Raw genomic sequence first — 15282 nt, forward strand, 5'->3', positions numbered from 1 at the left:
TCTTTCAACAGAAGTATTGCAGAGTCAATCACTCTCAGCACGTGAATTAGTTTGAAGCTTATCAATTCTTTTCACATCACTTAATACGACTCCGTATGGCGTGAAGAATCTGCTCCTCTTTTGCCCTAAAGCTGAGTTAGGGTTTAAACACACAATAGCACCCTTTTGATTTATGTCTCTTTGTTCTGTTTTTGTCGGTTTGTGTAACCGATCAACTCAAGCTATTGGCTCCCCACTCCCTGAAATTTGACCTCTCTATTGGATCTCACCAAAGTTTCTCTATATGAAGGAATCTCTACCCTCACAACTTCATTATATTTGAACCACAAGAACAAGAACCAGTACATGCGGTGGTAATGGACGGCGGTTACGATCAATCCGGTCAAGCTTCTAGATACTTCCATAACCTCTTTAGGCCTGAGCTTCACCACCAGCTTCAGCCTCAGCCTCAGCCTCAACCTCAACCTCAACCTCAACCTCAACCACAACCTCAACATCAGCCTGAGTCTGATGATGAATCTGACTCCAACAACAAGTATCCGGTTCAACCTGATTCCGATCAGGTTACCTCGGGCTCAACTTCCGGGAAGCGTCCACGTGGTCGTCCTCCAGGATCTAAGAACAAGCCGAAGCCACCGGTGATTGTGACAAAAGATAGCCCCAACGTGCTTAGATCTCATGTCCTCGAAGTCTCATCTGGAGCCGACATAGTTGAGAGCGTCAACAACTACACTCGCCGGAGAGGGAGAGGTGTCTCCATTCTCAGTGGTAACGGCGCGGTGGCTAACCTCACGCTCCGGCAGCCGGTGACGACTCATGGGAACAATGGTGGAGCCGGGGCTGGAGCCGGAGGAGGGGTTGTGACTTTACATGGAAGGTTTGAGATTCTTTCCATCACTGGTACGGTGCTTCCGCCTCCCGCACCGCCGGGATGCGGTGGTTTATCTGTCTTTATTGCTGGTGAACAAGGTAGGATGATCGGAGGAAGAGTGGTGGCTCCGCTTGTGGCTTCTGGTCCAGTGGTACTGATGGCTGCATCCTTCTCCAACGCAACTTTCGAAAGGCTTCCACTTGAAGATGAAGGAGGTGAAGGTGGGGGAGACGTCGGAGGAGGAGTTCCACCGCCAGTCACTTCAGAAACACCGCCGTCTGGAGTCGCTCAGGGAGAGCTAAGAGTTAACATGAGTGGTTATGATCAGTTTTCCGGTTGGGGAGCCGGAGCTGCTTCAAGACCATCATTTTAGATTTGAAAATTATGTCCGTAAAATAGCTGTAACCAAAATTTCAATTAAAATTTAAAAAATCATTTCATGGTAATGACATTTTCATGTTGTTTTTTTTTTCTTTTTAACTTAGTTTATCACAATATATACATATGTATAAACATTTGGATTCGTTTCTAGGTGTACTTCTCCATCGACAATTCTCTTCTTCTTATGTTAATCACCGGGGTTCTGTGATGAACCCGATATGTTATTTGTCATGTGCTTGAATTCATAAAAAAAAAAATGGTACGAGAAGTCGATTTCATGGATATAATCAGTTCACTCATCATATTTGTCGCATATATTAGTATGCGCCATCCCCTATTTGGGGTAGATATGAAAGTTAATCATTAAATGTATGTTACTTTATATGTACAAGTCAACTAATTGATCAACCATCATGTTCTTGTTCATTTTAATTCATTTAGTTACCCCATAATATAAAATCCTCAAGATGTAATCAGGAGACCTTATGATTATCTTGGTCAAAACTTCATGTAACGAAAGAGCCTTATACAACCTTGAGCATATTGAATGCCTTCAAAATTTCAAATCAAGTTTGTGCTTAGGAACTTGATTTGATGATATATGTTTTAACCAACTGAGTTTTTTTTTTGTTTTAGGATGAAATCAATATGAATCTTTCTTCGATCTTATCGGTCAATCATGAAAATAACGCTTCAAAATCTTCCAAAAATAACCGCTTCAAATCTTTCAAAAATAACGCTTGAAATTTACGACAAAAATTAAATATCAGTTATACCAATAAACATATAATTACAAAAAATATGTATCCGTTACAACGATAGAAACATACCATAAGAGATAGTTTTGACGGTTACGACGATTCGATTAATGGTAGAAACACAAGAACATTACATGACCTGCCAAAAAACCAAAACAAGAAAAAACTTTTGGCTTTGAGTTTCACCAGTTTCCCTTTAGATGAGTAGGAAACTCTGCAACATCAGCTAATGGGTTTTGAGTACCAAGATGTGTGAAAATGAGGAGTACATCAAGTTCCTAGGGAAGATATTTAGTGACAATTTGAAACATGTAATTTTTCTTAAGGAATATAAATATACTTCATCCGTTTTCTTTTATATGTTATATAAGATTTTTATACGTAAATTAAGAAAAAAACATTTAAATTTTGATTTTACCTCTAATTAACATATATATATATATATATAAATTAAGTGCATTGTAAATATATAAACCACACTTGTAATGAAAAAAAATCACAAAGTAAAACGACAACTACTATAAAACAGAGGGAATGGTATTTTATGTATGGAAAAAGTTTGCATAACCAATGCAATGTTCAAAATATGATGAAATATATATATATATATATATATATATATCTCCAACAAGATGGAGATAATTTTTTATCTGCGTAATAATATGAATAATTTTTACTTTGTTTTTTTGTCAATAACATGCATTATATCATATACTGGTTTAAACATGGATAGTGCTGTGCACTAGCAGTACTAATATAAACTACTTGGCTACATATCCTGGTCAATTTCAACTTTACATTATAAGACGAGAATGAGAGTTGAATCATCAACCTTTTCCCGTAAATGATATCAGCTCTGTTCTTTTCATGAATGCTGCGATCAGCGTCAGCTTTAGAAAAAAAACACAGTACGACAGAGCCAAATTTGACGGAACCGAAGATTAAAGTAGCCACTACTAAAATTTCTGAGATACAAAATAGAGACGTTAAATTTCCAGCGTTCATTTCACTCTGCTGCTTGCGCGAGACTGAAAAACAAGTTGACATTGTTTCATGGATTTTGTGTCCGCCATGGTTGACAAGTGTTATTTTCTTGACTCTGACGCTGGTCGTAGCTTCATGAAAGAACAGAGCTATAATATATAAATATTTGGCTTTTTACGGCTTGAAGTATTGAGAATTCAAGGGTATTCGGTATTCCACGTTGGGGACCTTTTATGTACATGCAACAACAGACTTTATCTATTGAAGATTTTTCATGTGATCGTCTCATGTACCTTGCATGCAATTGAACTTAATCTTTGTTCAGTATGTGCTTTTCTTTATACACTGATAAACAAACCGGCTCTCTTTCAAACGATTTAGTAAAGATATTAATCAGTTTACTTTAAAAAAAAAAAAATTGGGGTTTATGTTCATATGTATTAATTCGAAACAAAATTGGGGATCTTATTATATCAGTGTTTCACATGATTATGTCATGGAAAATGAGCTTTTAAATCTTGGACTATTTGAAATCAGCACTTTTAATACTCAATTATCTATTGCGCAGATTTAATCATGAATTTATTGTTAACTACGTAAAATCAGACTTGAAAAGTAAAAAATAATTATTACATGAATTATAATTAGAAAAATGATCGGTTTGACTACATAAATTCTTAAAATCAATTATATAAGATAATGGAAGAGATTTTCGTTAAGTTCGGATAATTTTCAATGATATAAAGAAAATTTTAATGATAATATAAAACTTTTGACACTGAAAATAAAGAACATGATTCCTTTTTTTAAAAACAATATTCACATCGATTTTAAGGATTTTTGGATTTTTGAAAGCCAAATCGATATGTTATTTAATTGTAATTCATTTTTTTGTTTAGTAATTAATGTTTGACATTTTAAAGTTAATTTTGCGCAGTCAATGATAACTTCAAGATTAAATATACGCAAGAGAAAGTTAGATATTACAAGTGTTGATTTCAAATAGTTGGGGATTTAAAAGTCTATTTTCCAAATTCCGTTCAGGACCGTTTCTGAATGAAAAGTGAACATAAATGCAAATTATATGCTTTTAAACAATTAAAGAAATGCAAATTGTATGCCTATGGGTGTGATTGTTTATGACTTTAAACTTTTTCTAAAAGTTGGCTGTTAAATAATAATTGTAGGCTTTAGAAATGTTAAAAGCCATAAATTGTTGCTTTAGGAAAAGCAACTCACGTTGAGTGCAAAATCAGTTATTATGGCTTTGGGAATTTTACAACTTTCAAAGCTTTAGATATGCAAAAGGTTGATTGGGTAAAATAGGCTTTAAGAACTTTAGCATTAAGTTAAAGCTTCTAAAGCCCAACCTCAATCGGACTACGATAAAAAAAAATATAATGGGCCGAGTTTAAGGCCTAATTCGACCCACAGAATACAGGCTGAATCATAACATCCCAAATTCACCACAGTTTTTTCTTTTGAATTGCATTGCATCCTGAATCATGAGCAGCCTTTCTACTAACTTTAGTGGAACACCAATGTTCACTTCTCTACTTTTATCTGGCTCTTTATCAGTTTTTTTCTAAAGACAGAAAGTTTCTTTTTCCTCTAGGTGTTTGTCATCAATTTTTTTGTCAGCATTGTCATCATTTAGTTGGCTAATTTCAGTCTTCTTTCAGTGGGCGGTCAGAAGACATCTATCTATAGTGGTTATTGACACCTCAGAGTGGTGCTGATATATCTAGTCTTTTCTAGGGCCAACACTCAGGTTATCTATATCGATCCTACAACTGGTATCTTGATGTACAATGGGATCTATGGTCTTGATCATTTTATCAAGTCAGAGCGTGAAGCCGTAGATTATATCACGAACAGATCAAGATGAGCTTTTTTTTCTGAAGCTCACTCTATGGCAGGGTAAAACTCGGTTATGCTGTGTTGGGGAGCTTTGGGATGCTTCTTGGTGCGACAAACAACTCGCCAGACGATAGATGACAACATAAACATGTTTGTAGTTTTGTAGACGTAGTATCTGTTTATCTACATAACTATCTCTATATCCAGCAAGAACTACCATAATATGGTGACATTTCACATATAGTAGTCTATGTGACGAAAGGCATGACGAGCGTCCGATATAACTGGTCTCGGACAAAACCTGATCCATCTTTTGTATTCTTGCATGTACCTACGACAATCTAGGAAACAAACAAAGAATTACTCACATGAGTTTTCTAAGTTTTGTGGAAATTATTTTTCTCTTCTTATATTTTGTAGATTTTATCTTTCTTACTTCACATGTTGGTGCATATATTTTGTGGATATTTTATATTTATTTCATGAAATGCATTAAAATTGATCTACAGAAGGGGTGATATATACATGTAATTAGAATCCTTTTCACATCTTCTCTATTAAAAGAGAAGTACCATTTTTATCTACTATAAAATAGTCATATTAGATTCATATATTCAGTTACATCTTTTATTATTACATTAGTTTATTTAATGTATAACATTTCTAAATAATTGTAAGGATATTAATAAAAATATATTTAAATATAAATTTAAATTTTAGTTTTAGTAATAACAAAATCTGTTGAGAAAAAATCTAACAAAATCTTTCTAAAAAATTAAATATTTTTAATTAATGCACTTATTAATTTCGTAATTAGTAGTATAATATTATTATAAATTAGTTTTAACTAAATTTTTACTATAAAAATATGATAAAATTATATCTTAATTTTATAAATTTTATAAATATAGTCTATATTATAGTAAAATAGAAGTAATATATGAATTATATATTAAATTATATTAAATTGGTAAACTAATATATTTAAAAAATACTTTCATTTAAATTAATAAACAAAATTTCATTTACCGTTTAAAATGCCTAAAATCATTCACCTTTTAAAAGGATCAAAATTTGTGAATTATGCAATAATTTTTACAAAAAATAAAATTATTGACATATGTTAAATTTTTATATTTAGAACTATATATTTTCTATTTATTTATTTTTTAAATGACAGTAATATATTATCTAAAATAATTATATACAAAATATAGTATAAAACTTTTATATTTATAAATGAAAAGTTATATGCACGGATATGCGGGTCTGAATCTAGTAATACTATATAAGATAAGTCCTTATGATTTGAAACCTTTTTTCTTGTTGGTTCTGGTAAAAGTAAGAGTTCGGAAACTTATATATGAGTTATCATATGGTTGAATCAAACAAAGAGCTATAGAGCTACGAATCTATGATACAGCTTGAACTATTTCATACGGAACAAACACAAGAAGAAAGTGTACAAATCTGACTCGAGACATGTGGATACCAAGTTTGTGCAATATTTACAACGTTAAAATCAAATTAATATTTTATAGAATAAAAATATGAAAGTCTCATCCCATAGCCAGGGAACAATTTTGTTTTTTTTTGGGAAAATTGCCAAAACGGAACAAAAATTCAGCATGGTTGTCCCTATAGTATAAAACCATCATTTAGTTGTCTTTTTAGTATAATTTTTTTCATAATCCCAAAACTAACCCTTGATTAATCTAATTAAACACATTAAGTTAATAAAATTTTATAAAATAATAATTAAAACGTTTTAAAATGGAAAATAAAAATAATTTTTTTAATAAAAATAAACTTTGTAAAACTTAATAAAAATAAAAAAAAATTTACAATTTTTTTAAAAATAGAAAACGTTAAATCAACCTAATAAAAGACAGTTAACAAAGCTGTATTTTATATAAAAAGTTTAAAATGTTTGTAAACTTTTTAATTTTATCAAAATTTTTAATAAAAAAAATTAATGTATTTTTATAAAGTTTGTTTAAACTTTTTATTAAAATTTTTTTGTAAATTTTTATTTTATTTTTATAAAGTTTACAAATTTTATATAGTTTGTTTAAAGTTTTTATTAAACACATTAAACTAAAATAATTTTTTTAAAAAATAATTAAAAACGTTTTAAAAAGGGAAAATAAAATAAAACTTTTAAAATTTTATTTAATAAAAATAAACTTTGTAAAAATAAAAATAATTTACAATTTTTTAATAAAAACGTTAAATAAACTTATTAAAAACATTTTACAAAGTTTTATTTTTATAAAAAATTTAAAACTTTTTTAATAAAATTGTAATTAAATAAAAATTTTAAAATTTATAAAAATAAAAATAAAACTTTACAAAAAAATTTAATAAAAACTTTAAACTAACTTTATAAAAAAAACATTTTACAAAGTTTTATTTTTATAAAAAGTTTAAAACGTTTGTAATCATTTTAATTTTATCAAAATTTTTAATAAAAATATAAATTTTAAAAATGTTTTTAATAAAACTTTTAATAAAAATAAAATTTGTAAAATTTATAAAAATATAAATAAACTTTACAAAAAATTGCACCTAATTTCAAAATACCATATGTTGTATAGATATGTATCATAGAGAACAATAGTTTGTGAAAAAATCAAAAGAAAAACTATGGAAAAACCATAGATTAATGAATAAAACAAGGGAGAATCATTTTTTAAAATATTTTGACAAGCAAAATCGAAAATAACACGTTTTAGGAAGTTAGAATATTTTTAGGAGATTTTTAGAATATTTCCTTAACTGAAATTTTCATTAATTTTCGCAAAAATCAGGTAATCTTATCCGTAGAAGGCGTCTTCTAAAAGTTTAGAACATTGAAAAAAATCTAGAACACGCTTTCTACTTTTAGTAGACGGAAGAGTACATTTTAGAAAACACATTCAGCGAAATTTAGAATACTTAATAAAAGTAGAAGATGCTTCCGGACGAAAAGTAGATAGCTTTAGGATTAGTAGAATGCGCATTCTACTTTTTTAGAAAATTAGTAAATAGTAGAATGTATGTTCTAAAAATAGTAGATGAACGTGTTTATTTTAGAAATCGCTTTCTACTATACCATTTTCTGTAGAAGGCACATTCTACCTTTAGTAGAACGTATTTTCAAATTCTTATTTATCAACTTTTTGAAAAAAAAAAAAATACCAGCATGTGTATATAGGTGTTTTATTAATTTTTTATATTTTTAATATTTTTTTTGATTCACAAAAGTATTTATTTCATTAGTTTTCAGAAATACAAAGGATAAAAAGGAGAAAAATTAGACAAAAAATGATTTATACCAAAGGGACAACACCCTTGTTTTTTTGTTCTCTATTGGAAATTTTCCCTTTTTTTTTTCCCTTGAATTATAGACAAGAATATTGAGTAAAAAAAAAGAAACAGAATATGGAGTAAAGAGGCGGCCACTGGCCATCAAGTGTGGATTCTCTAGAGACGCATATTCTCTTTTATAAAGAGATAGAGTGTGCATGTTTGGACTTTTCTGGATTGTCTATTCATATTTTTATCCATCCATCCATCTATACTTCTGAAATGGTCTTTAAAATATTTTTTATTTGCTACCAAAGAAATATTTTACAGGTTAACTTGAGTATTTTTCAAGCTCTGTTTTCGTTTCCTATTTTCTTGAAGCTCCACTAATTCATATGCAACAACAGAAGCTATGTGTATTTGGATTATGTTTGCAGGTATTAGCTTTGGGGAAATAAAAAGTGGAAGTAGAGATGATGAAGCTTTTGCATCTGTTCATAACTTCATCGAAACCAGTTGTGGAGATTCTGATGATAACATCAGTTGGATTTTATATGGCTCTGGATGGTGTCAATCTTCTTGGTCCAGATTCTCGCAAATATTTGAACGACGTTCGTTATAATTAAAATTTTACTCTCCTTACTAATAAATCTACTTTAATCTACTTTAAAAAAAAACTACTTTAATCTGTGTTTGTTTGTTTTTTGTGTAGATTGTCTTTTATGTGTTTAATCCTTCGCTTGTTGGGAGCCGTTTAGCTGATAGTGTTACATATGAAAGCTTGGTGAAAATGTAAGTCAGCTGAGGTTTTTCAATCAGGAATCTAGCTCTCTGGTTTATCCTAATGAATAATTGTTAGGATTTAAACCTATTCCTAGTGCTTTAAACTTAGATAGAAATCAGATACCAAAAGCTCTTTCTTATTCACTCAAAGAAAAAACTGTTTCTCAAGAACAATAATAGAGATTACAAGCCAGTGATTAGCACAAAACCCTAACACTTGTAATTGCTTAATCTCTTGCCAATCTCTCTCTCTCGTATGCTCTTTCTAGTTCGGATGATTCTTAAGCCATGACACCACCTCCTTTATATATATAACATGATCACCGACTTTACTCTTCTTATTCCATATTGGCTTTTGTAAAGTATATGACCGTCATCAATAGAAACGGAAACGTTAACGTCTTTTCCTTATTTGAACTTGTGCAGGATTCTTGTTGGGCCAGAGCTTAAAATTGAGGCCCAATTACTACAAACTCCACCTGGCCTAATTTTGACTCTCTTGTCTTCCTCGTGATCGACAAAGAACAAAACCAGAGCAGCCCCCCTTTTTTTTTTTTTTTTTTTTTTCATCGCTTTCTAGAGAAAACGATCTGATCCAGTGAATCACTGCTCTTTGCTTCGTCGAGTTTCTTTGCCGGTAAATCATTGCTCCTCGTCCTCTCTCCGACATATCCACATGCCGACTCAAAGCTTTCATGTCTTTCCTCTGCAACTCGAATTGGATCCAGTAACACTTTCGCTGAGTTACTTCGACGATGCATAGCCATGAGTATCCTATGCTCATTTTCCTTGCCTTTGATGCGTCGCAAAAAATAAGCCAGAATGGCTATTCTTTCTTATCTCCTTTTCACCGTCGACAACTCATGTAACTCGTACGCCGCTACTCTGTCTCCAACCTTTCTCGCCTTGATTCCAGAGATCAATTCAACTACCCAAATCTCCAGCTCGTTTTTCTGCAATCTCCGACCTTACCTCCAAAGCTTCTTCACTGTAAGAACTAGTAATTCTCAAAGAAGCTCGCGATTTCTCCTTTTACTGGTAATTAACAAAGTTCTCATTTTGAATGTTTCAGGTTGTCGATCCATGGCTCAACCTTGTCGGATTACTGCAGCACTCTGGTAAGCTTTCTCTGATGATTTGAGTTTGCTTGAAAACCTCTTACATATTCCCTTTGAGATCGTATAGACTTAATCTCCTTTTGACTTTGACAGTGAGATGTGATTCTTCAACCGGCATATTTCTTTCATGTGTTTCCCGTTATACGTTTCTCCTGCTTGCTCAAACTTCGTCCTTCAGCTTCTCGGTAAATTCATTTACACCCTTTTAGCTGTTTTAAAAAAACGTTTCTGATGTCATGTGATCTGTTTCTTCTTTGGCCAGCCTAGGTACTCGTCTCCCTTCAGCCTTTCTTACTGTTTAAGACGTTCTCTCAGGTGACCCTTTAGAGACTCCGCCGTTACTCCGACGAACGCATGAACCCGTTTCCCTTCAACTTCCTTGTAAAGTTATCCACTTCTCTTTACATGTTTTAAGTTGACGCTTGTGATGTTAAACTCATCCAGTGATCTTGTTGTGCTTTCTTTTTTAATTGAGATACTCGTCTCCCTTCAGCTCTCCTCGGTTTGCTCTCCACCGCAGTAGCTGTTTAAGACGTTCTCTCATGTTCCTCATCCGTTGCTTCAGAGCCTTTGAGTGATTTTTCCTTGTGTTTTAGCTGCTCCACCTTGAGCTGAAACCTCTGCCTCGCATCTATGCTCACAGGTAACTTTCTTTAAACTCCACCTCCTTGAGTTTTCCCATTATCAATATAAACCTGAAACTGACTCGTTTCTCCTCCTCTGTCTCTGCGAGCTTTGAGACAGCGTTGATAACGGAGTTACCTGGAGCGACTATATTTCTTAGTCTGAATTGCAGCGATCCTGAACCTCATGTCCAGGTACTGCTTCAATAAGTAAATCTGCTGGATTTTGATTGGAATGGTTCTTAGATATCGTTATATTCTCCTTGACTCTATCTCCGAAGATACCCTCTTCCAATATATGTGATACCTTTCTCACAGCTTCATTCTTGAGTCCTGTATACACGTTCTCCTCTTTTCCAGCCTTCTTCCAATCCTCCGCATAAGCTTTAGTTCCTTCTTTCGTATTAAGCTCTTTAGGTGCAGCCAGAACATGTGCTAAGAGATCACCATCTTTATGCTTAACTTCTTTTGCAAACAAAAATTCATCCCTTGAAGATTCTGTCCGAGATTCTTCGCTGCTCGCCTTAGACTCAATTTCTTCTGCTTTTTCTTTTAAGAAAGAGTCTCCACCTTGAGCTGATGCGTATTTTGTTTCAAAACCGTACGGAGTAGGTCCCAGAATCAGACTTGTAGCAAACGTCACCGTCTTTGACGACTTCTTTCTGATTTCTTTCTCCACTCTAGGCATGTTCTTCTTACTCTTAGTAACTGTGCCTTGTAGATAATAAACTCCATCTTGATATTTTCCTGATATCACCTTCTTATTATCTTTGTAGAAGTGCACCATGAAATTGCTTCCTCTATACTTGCAACCTGATTTTTCTAACATCCCATAGGAAATTAAATTTCTTCTCACCTCCGGTATGTATCTAACACCCGTGAGAATCACTTCAGAGCCATCTGAATTTTGAATCTTTATTTTCCCAATTCCTTTGATGTTACATTGAGTGTTATTAGCCATTAACACTGAACCACCATTGAACTCCTTGAGATCAAACATTACCTCCTTGTTTGATGTACTATGATAAGAACATCCCGAATCCATGATCCATTCTTGCTTAGTGTCTTGCACACTAGCTGTCAACACTAACGGTTGCTTCGGCTCTGTAGCAATATTTGCAGATTCTCTATGTCTCCTTTCAGGACATTCTCTTTTCCAGTGTCCTTCTTCTCCACAGATAAAACAACCTGTTTTGTTTTTATCAAACCTTCGCCTTGACTTAGATCTGCTCCTGCCATTAGTTCTTCCTCTGTCACCCTTTTTCTCTGATCTGCCCCTTGACTCCACGTACAAACCCTCTGCATCAGACCTGGATTTATTCAACAATCCCTTTTCCTTTAACTCCACTTCCTTGGAGTATGCTGAATTAATCACGTCATTCATCGTAAGAGTTTCTTTCGCCGTCCCATACTTGAGCGTGTCAACTAGTGAATCAAATTGCTGGGGCAAGCTAGATAAGACTTGAATTGCCTGGTCTTCATCGCTGATGTTGATGTTAAGACTTGCAAGATCTGAAACTAGCTTGAGAAAAATATCCAGATTTTCCTCAATGCTCTTGTGATCATCCATCTTGAAGCTTGCAAACCTCTGCTTCATGTAGATCCTATTAGGAAGTGTCTTTGTTTGGTAATCTCTTTCCAAAGCCTTCCAAACCCCTAACGCAGTTGTTTCTTTCATCACCTTACGTAGAACCAAATTTCCTAGGCTCATGCATATTAGATTCTTTGCCTTCTTGTCCTTCAACGGATCTACTTTGACGTCTGATTTATCTTCGTCTTTCTCCGTGTCCGTTTCAGAAGTCGTTTCTGAAACTTCCTGAATCGTTGAATCTAATCCTAGAAGCTCCAACTGCATTATCATCTTGTACTTCCATAACCCGAAATCACCTTTCCCATCAAACCTCTCAATCTCGAACTTGAACTTTCCCGGTATTGATTCCATATCTCCTCCTAGCACTTGCAATCAAACCTGGATTGCTCTGATACCACTTGTTAGGATTTAAACCTATTCCTAGTGCTTTAAACTTAGATAGAAATCAGATACCAAAAGCTCTTTCTTATTCACTCAAAGAAAAAACTGTTTCTCAAGAACAATAATAGAGATTACAAGCCAGTGATTAGCACAAAACCCTAACACTTGTAATTGCTTAATCTCTTGCCAATCTCTCTCTCTCGTATGCTCTTTCTAGTTCGGATGATTCTTAAGCCATGACACCACCTCCTTTATATATATAACATGATCACCGACTTTACTCTTCTTATTCCATATTGGCTTTTGTAAAGTATATGACCGTCATCAATAGAAACGGAAACGTTAACGTCTTTTCCTTATTTGAACTTGTGCAGGATTCTTGTTGGGCCAGAGCTTAAAATTGAGGCCCAATTACTACAATAATGATATTTGTGGTCAGGTGGTTCATGCCGGTTAGTCTTCTGCTCACATTCATCATTGGTTCGTTCTTAGGCTGGATTGTTATCCTCATCACTAAGCCTCCTCCGCATCTCCGTGGTCTCATCGTTGGTTGCTGTGCTGCTGGTAAAAACCTTAAGAATCTCTCTTTTTTTCTTGCTTAATGGTATGATATTAACGAAACCCTAAACAGGTAACTTGGGAAACATGCCATTAATCATAATCCCAGCTGTTTGTAAAGACATAGAAGGTCCATTTGGAGATCCTGAGAACTGCCACAAGTATGGAATGGGTTATGTTGCATTCTCCATGGCCGTAAGTTTTCTTCTTCTCCAAGGTTTTAGCTAGTGTATATATCATCATGATTGATATATATATATTTGAAATGTTATTAGATTGGATCAGTTTACATATGGACTTACGTATACAATCTTATGCGTGTGCTATCAAACTCTCCCACTGAAGCACAACCTTCTATTGAATCCAGCTATAAAGTCCCTCTGATATCTTCCAAAGAAGAAGAAGAAGAAGATAACCATAAGGTCTCATCACTAGATCAATAACTACTCATTCATCAGATGGTGATGATTAATGACTGTGTATGAGTATGTGACAGGTCGGGAGGTGGGACAGATTCAAGAGAAGAATGGTTTCACTGTCGGAGAAAGTAAACTTAAGTACAATATTTGCTCCAACAACTATTGCTGCGGTTTGTGTTTCACTCTCTCCTTTCAACATTCATACTGCTCTAACTAATCTTTCTTACTTTTTTTGGTTTTATTTAAAGATAATCGCGCTTGTGATCGGTCTTATTGATCCTTTAAGGGAGCTAATAATTGGCAGCGTAGCTCCTCTTGGAGTGCTTCAAGACTCAGTAACTCTAGTGGGGTAATTGAAGTAGTATAATAGACACGCTATCATAGAAAAACTCACACATTCTAAAGCTGCAACTTAGCTTCTTGTTTCTTTTGGCTGAAGAGATGGAGCCATCCCTGCTACGACCCTGATCATTGGAGGAAACCTACTCAAAGGTATGAGGAGCTCAGGAATGAAAAAATCAAGCATTGCCGGTGTCTTGGTTGCACGTTACATTCTCCTGCCTATAAGCGGTGTTTTAATCGTAAGAGGAGCATACAAGTTGGATCTGATTACCTCAGAGCCGTTGTACCAATTCGTTCTGCTTATTCAGTATGCTGTACCACCAGCAATGAGTCTAGGTTCGTTGCTGCAGACTCAACTCTTTTATAACTTGATTGTACTGACTGACTTAATAGCTTACTTGGCAGGTACGATAACTCAGTTATTTGGAACTGGGGAAAGTGAATGCTCAGTAATAATGCTATGGGCTTACGGTTTTGCTTCTGTTTCACTCACTGCTTGGCCCACATTTTTCATGTGGCTTGTGGCTTAAACCCCCCACACTTGATCTTGATAAATGTATTATTTTGTTCCATTTATTTAAGATTTGAACTTCTAGACTATTTGATCATGTGTATTACTTAAGACCATCAATACCTGTAGTTTTATTATATAGTTTGGCTAATTATGTTTTATTCTTGAATCGGTTAAGTTCCTTCTGCTTAGTTACACTAGTAGTTTTACATTTCATCTCTTAACAACGCAGAAGCTGTGGCTATTGCATCTGTAGACTTGTTTAGTTGAAGATTGTTTTATAATGTAATAACCTTACAGTCGATGCAGCAACACAAATAGAAGTCGGTTCACAACTTGGTACGGTTCGGTTCGTACTTATGGCATTTAGTCATTTACTTTCCACCTCTTTCTTGTGACGTGAGTGTGAACCACGACGGTCACGTGAGTCGGGTGCTATTAACTATTATTCTGGTCGGTCAACGGTGCCCCTTTTGATCACCTTCTTCCCGCAAATGTTCCAAAGTTTCTTTCTTTTTCACTTTTTGAATACAAACAAAACCAGAAAAAGAAAAGAAAAAACTAATTTTTGTTTGTGGAGTTGGATAGAGATAAGATCGACGATTCGTCAACTTTCTCCCAAGATTTTTGAACATTATGTTTAATTTTCTTTTGATTACGTGTGGAACACACTTCTCTTCTTATTAATTTTTTTTTTGTTATCTCTTTGTGATATTCCATGGATATAGCTTTTTTTTTTTGTTATTAAATTTTTAGTTTGTTTATAAATGTAGGAATAAGTTTATAGTAGTATTTAAAGGATTGAAATATGTTT

General features: G+C 33.7%; 2 protein-coding genes across 11 annotated transcripts; both read left to right on the plus strand.

Moving 5' to 3' along the window:
• LOC108816678 (AT-hook motif nuclear-localized protein 29-like) lies at positions 1 to 1307 on the plus strand. The gene has a single exon (XM_018589243.2). It carries the CDS (start codon positions 357 to 359, stop codon positions 1242 to 1244), a length of 888 nt encoding a protein of 295 aa, XP_018444745.1. The 5' UTR covers positions 1 to 356; the 3' UTR covers positions 1245 to 1307.
• Positions 1308 to 8342: 7035 nt separating this feature from the next.
• Positions 8343 to 14605, plus strand: LOC108834877 (protein PIN-LIKES 3). Of its 10 annotated transcripts, none has more exons than XM_056990673.1 (15): positions 8343 to 8472; positions 8580 to 8753; positions 8855 to 8934; positions 9352 to 9915; positions 9998 to 10043; positions 10137 to 10228; positions 10306 to 10686; positions 10777 to 10861; positions 13013 to 13202; positions 13270 to 13391; positions 13472 to 13618; positions 13693 to 13785; positions 13864 to 13964; positions 14055 to 14293; positions 14351 to 14605. In XM_056990673.1, the coding sequence occupies exons 9-15, from the start codon at positions 13061 to 13063 to the stop codon at positions 14485 to 14487; spliced, it is 981 nt and encodes a 326-aa protein (XP_056846653.1). In that variant the 5' UTR covers positions 8343 to 8472; positions 8580 to 8753; positions 8855 to 8934; positions 9352 to 9915; positions 9998 to 10043; positions 10137 to 10228; positions 10306 to 10686; positions 10777 to 10861; positions 13013 to 13060; the 3' UTR covers positions 14488 to 14605. The 10 variants fall into 10 exon arrangements, with proteins under 10 accessions (XP_056846653.1, XP_056846657.1, XP_056846655.1 ...); XM_056990677.1 differs by having other exon boundaries at positions 10788 to 10861; XM_056990675.1 differs by having other exon boundaries at positions 10306 to 10424; positions 10519 to 10861.
• Positions 14606 to 15282: the final 677 nt, after the last annotated feature.

This window comes from Raphanus sativus, chromosome 7, assembly GCF_000801105.2.
Source record: "Raphanus sativus cultivar WK10039 chromosome 7, ASM80110v3, whole genome shotgun sequence".
NCBI classification, from domain to species: domain Eukaryota; kingdom Viridiplantae; phylum Streptophyta; class Magnoliopsida; order Brassicales; family Brassicaceae; genus Raphanus; species Raphanus sativus.

What these genes read in the sequence shown, in the direction of transcription:
- LOC108816678 (XM_018589243.2), top strand. Translation starts at nt 357, where the DNA reads ATGGACGGCGGTTACGATCAATCCGGTCAAGCTTCTAGATACTTCCAT.
- LOC108834877 (XM_056990670.1), top strand. Translation starts at nt 8,616, where the DNA reads ATGATGAAGCTTTTGCATCTGTTCATAACTTCATCGAAACCAGTTGTG. An exon ending in TATGAAAGCTTGGTGAAAAT is followed by an intron (nt 8,935 to 13,077) that starts GTAAGTCAGCTG and finishes ATTTGTGGTCAG; the next exon opens with GTGGTTCATGCCGGTTAGTC. An exon ending in AAGAAGAAGATAACCATAAG is followed by an intron (nt 13,619 to 13,692) that starts GTCTCATCACTA and finishes AGTATGTGACAG; the next exon opens with GTCGGGAGGTGGGACAGATT.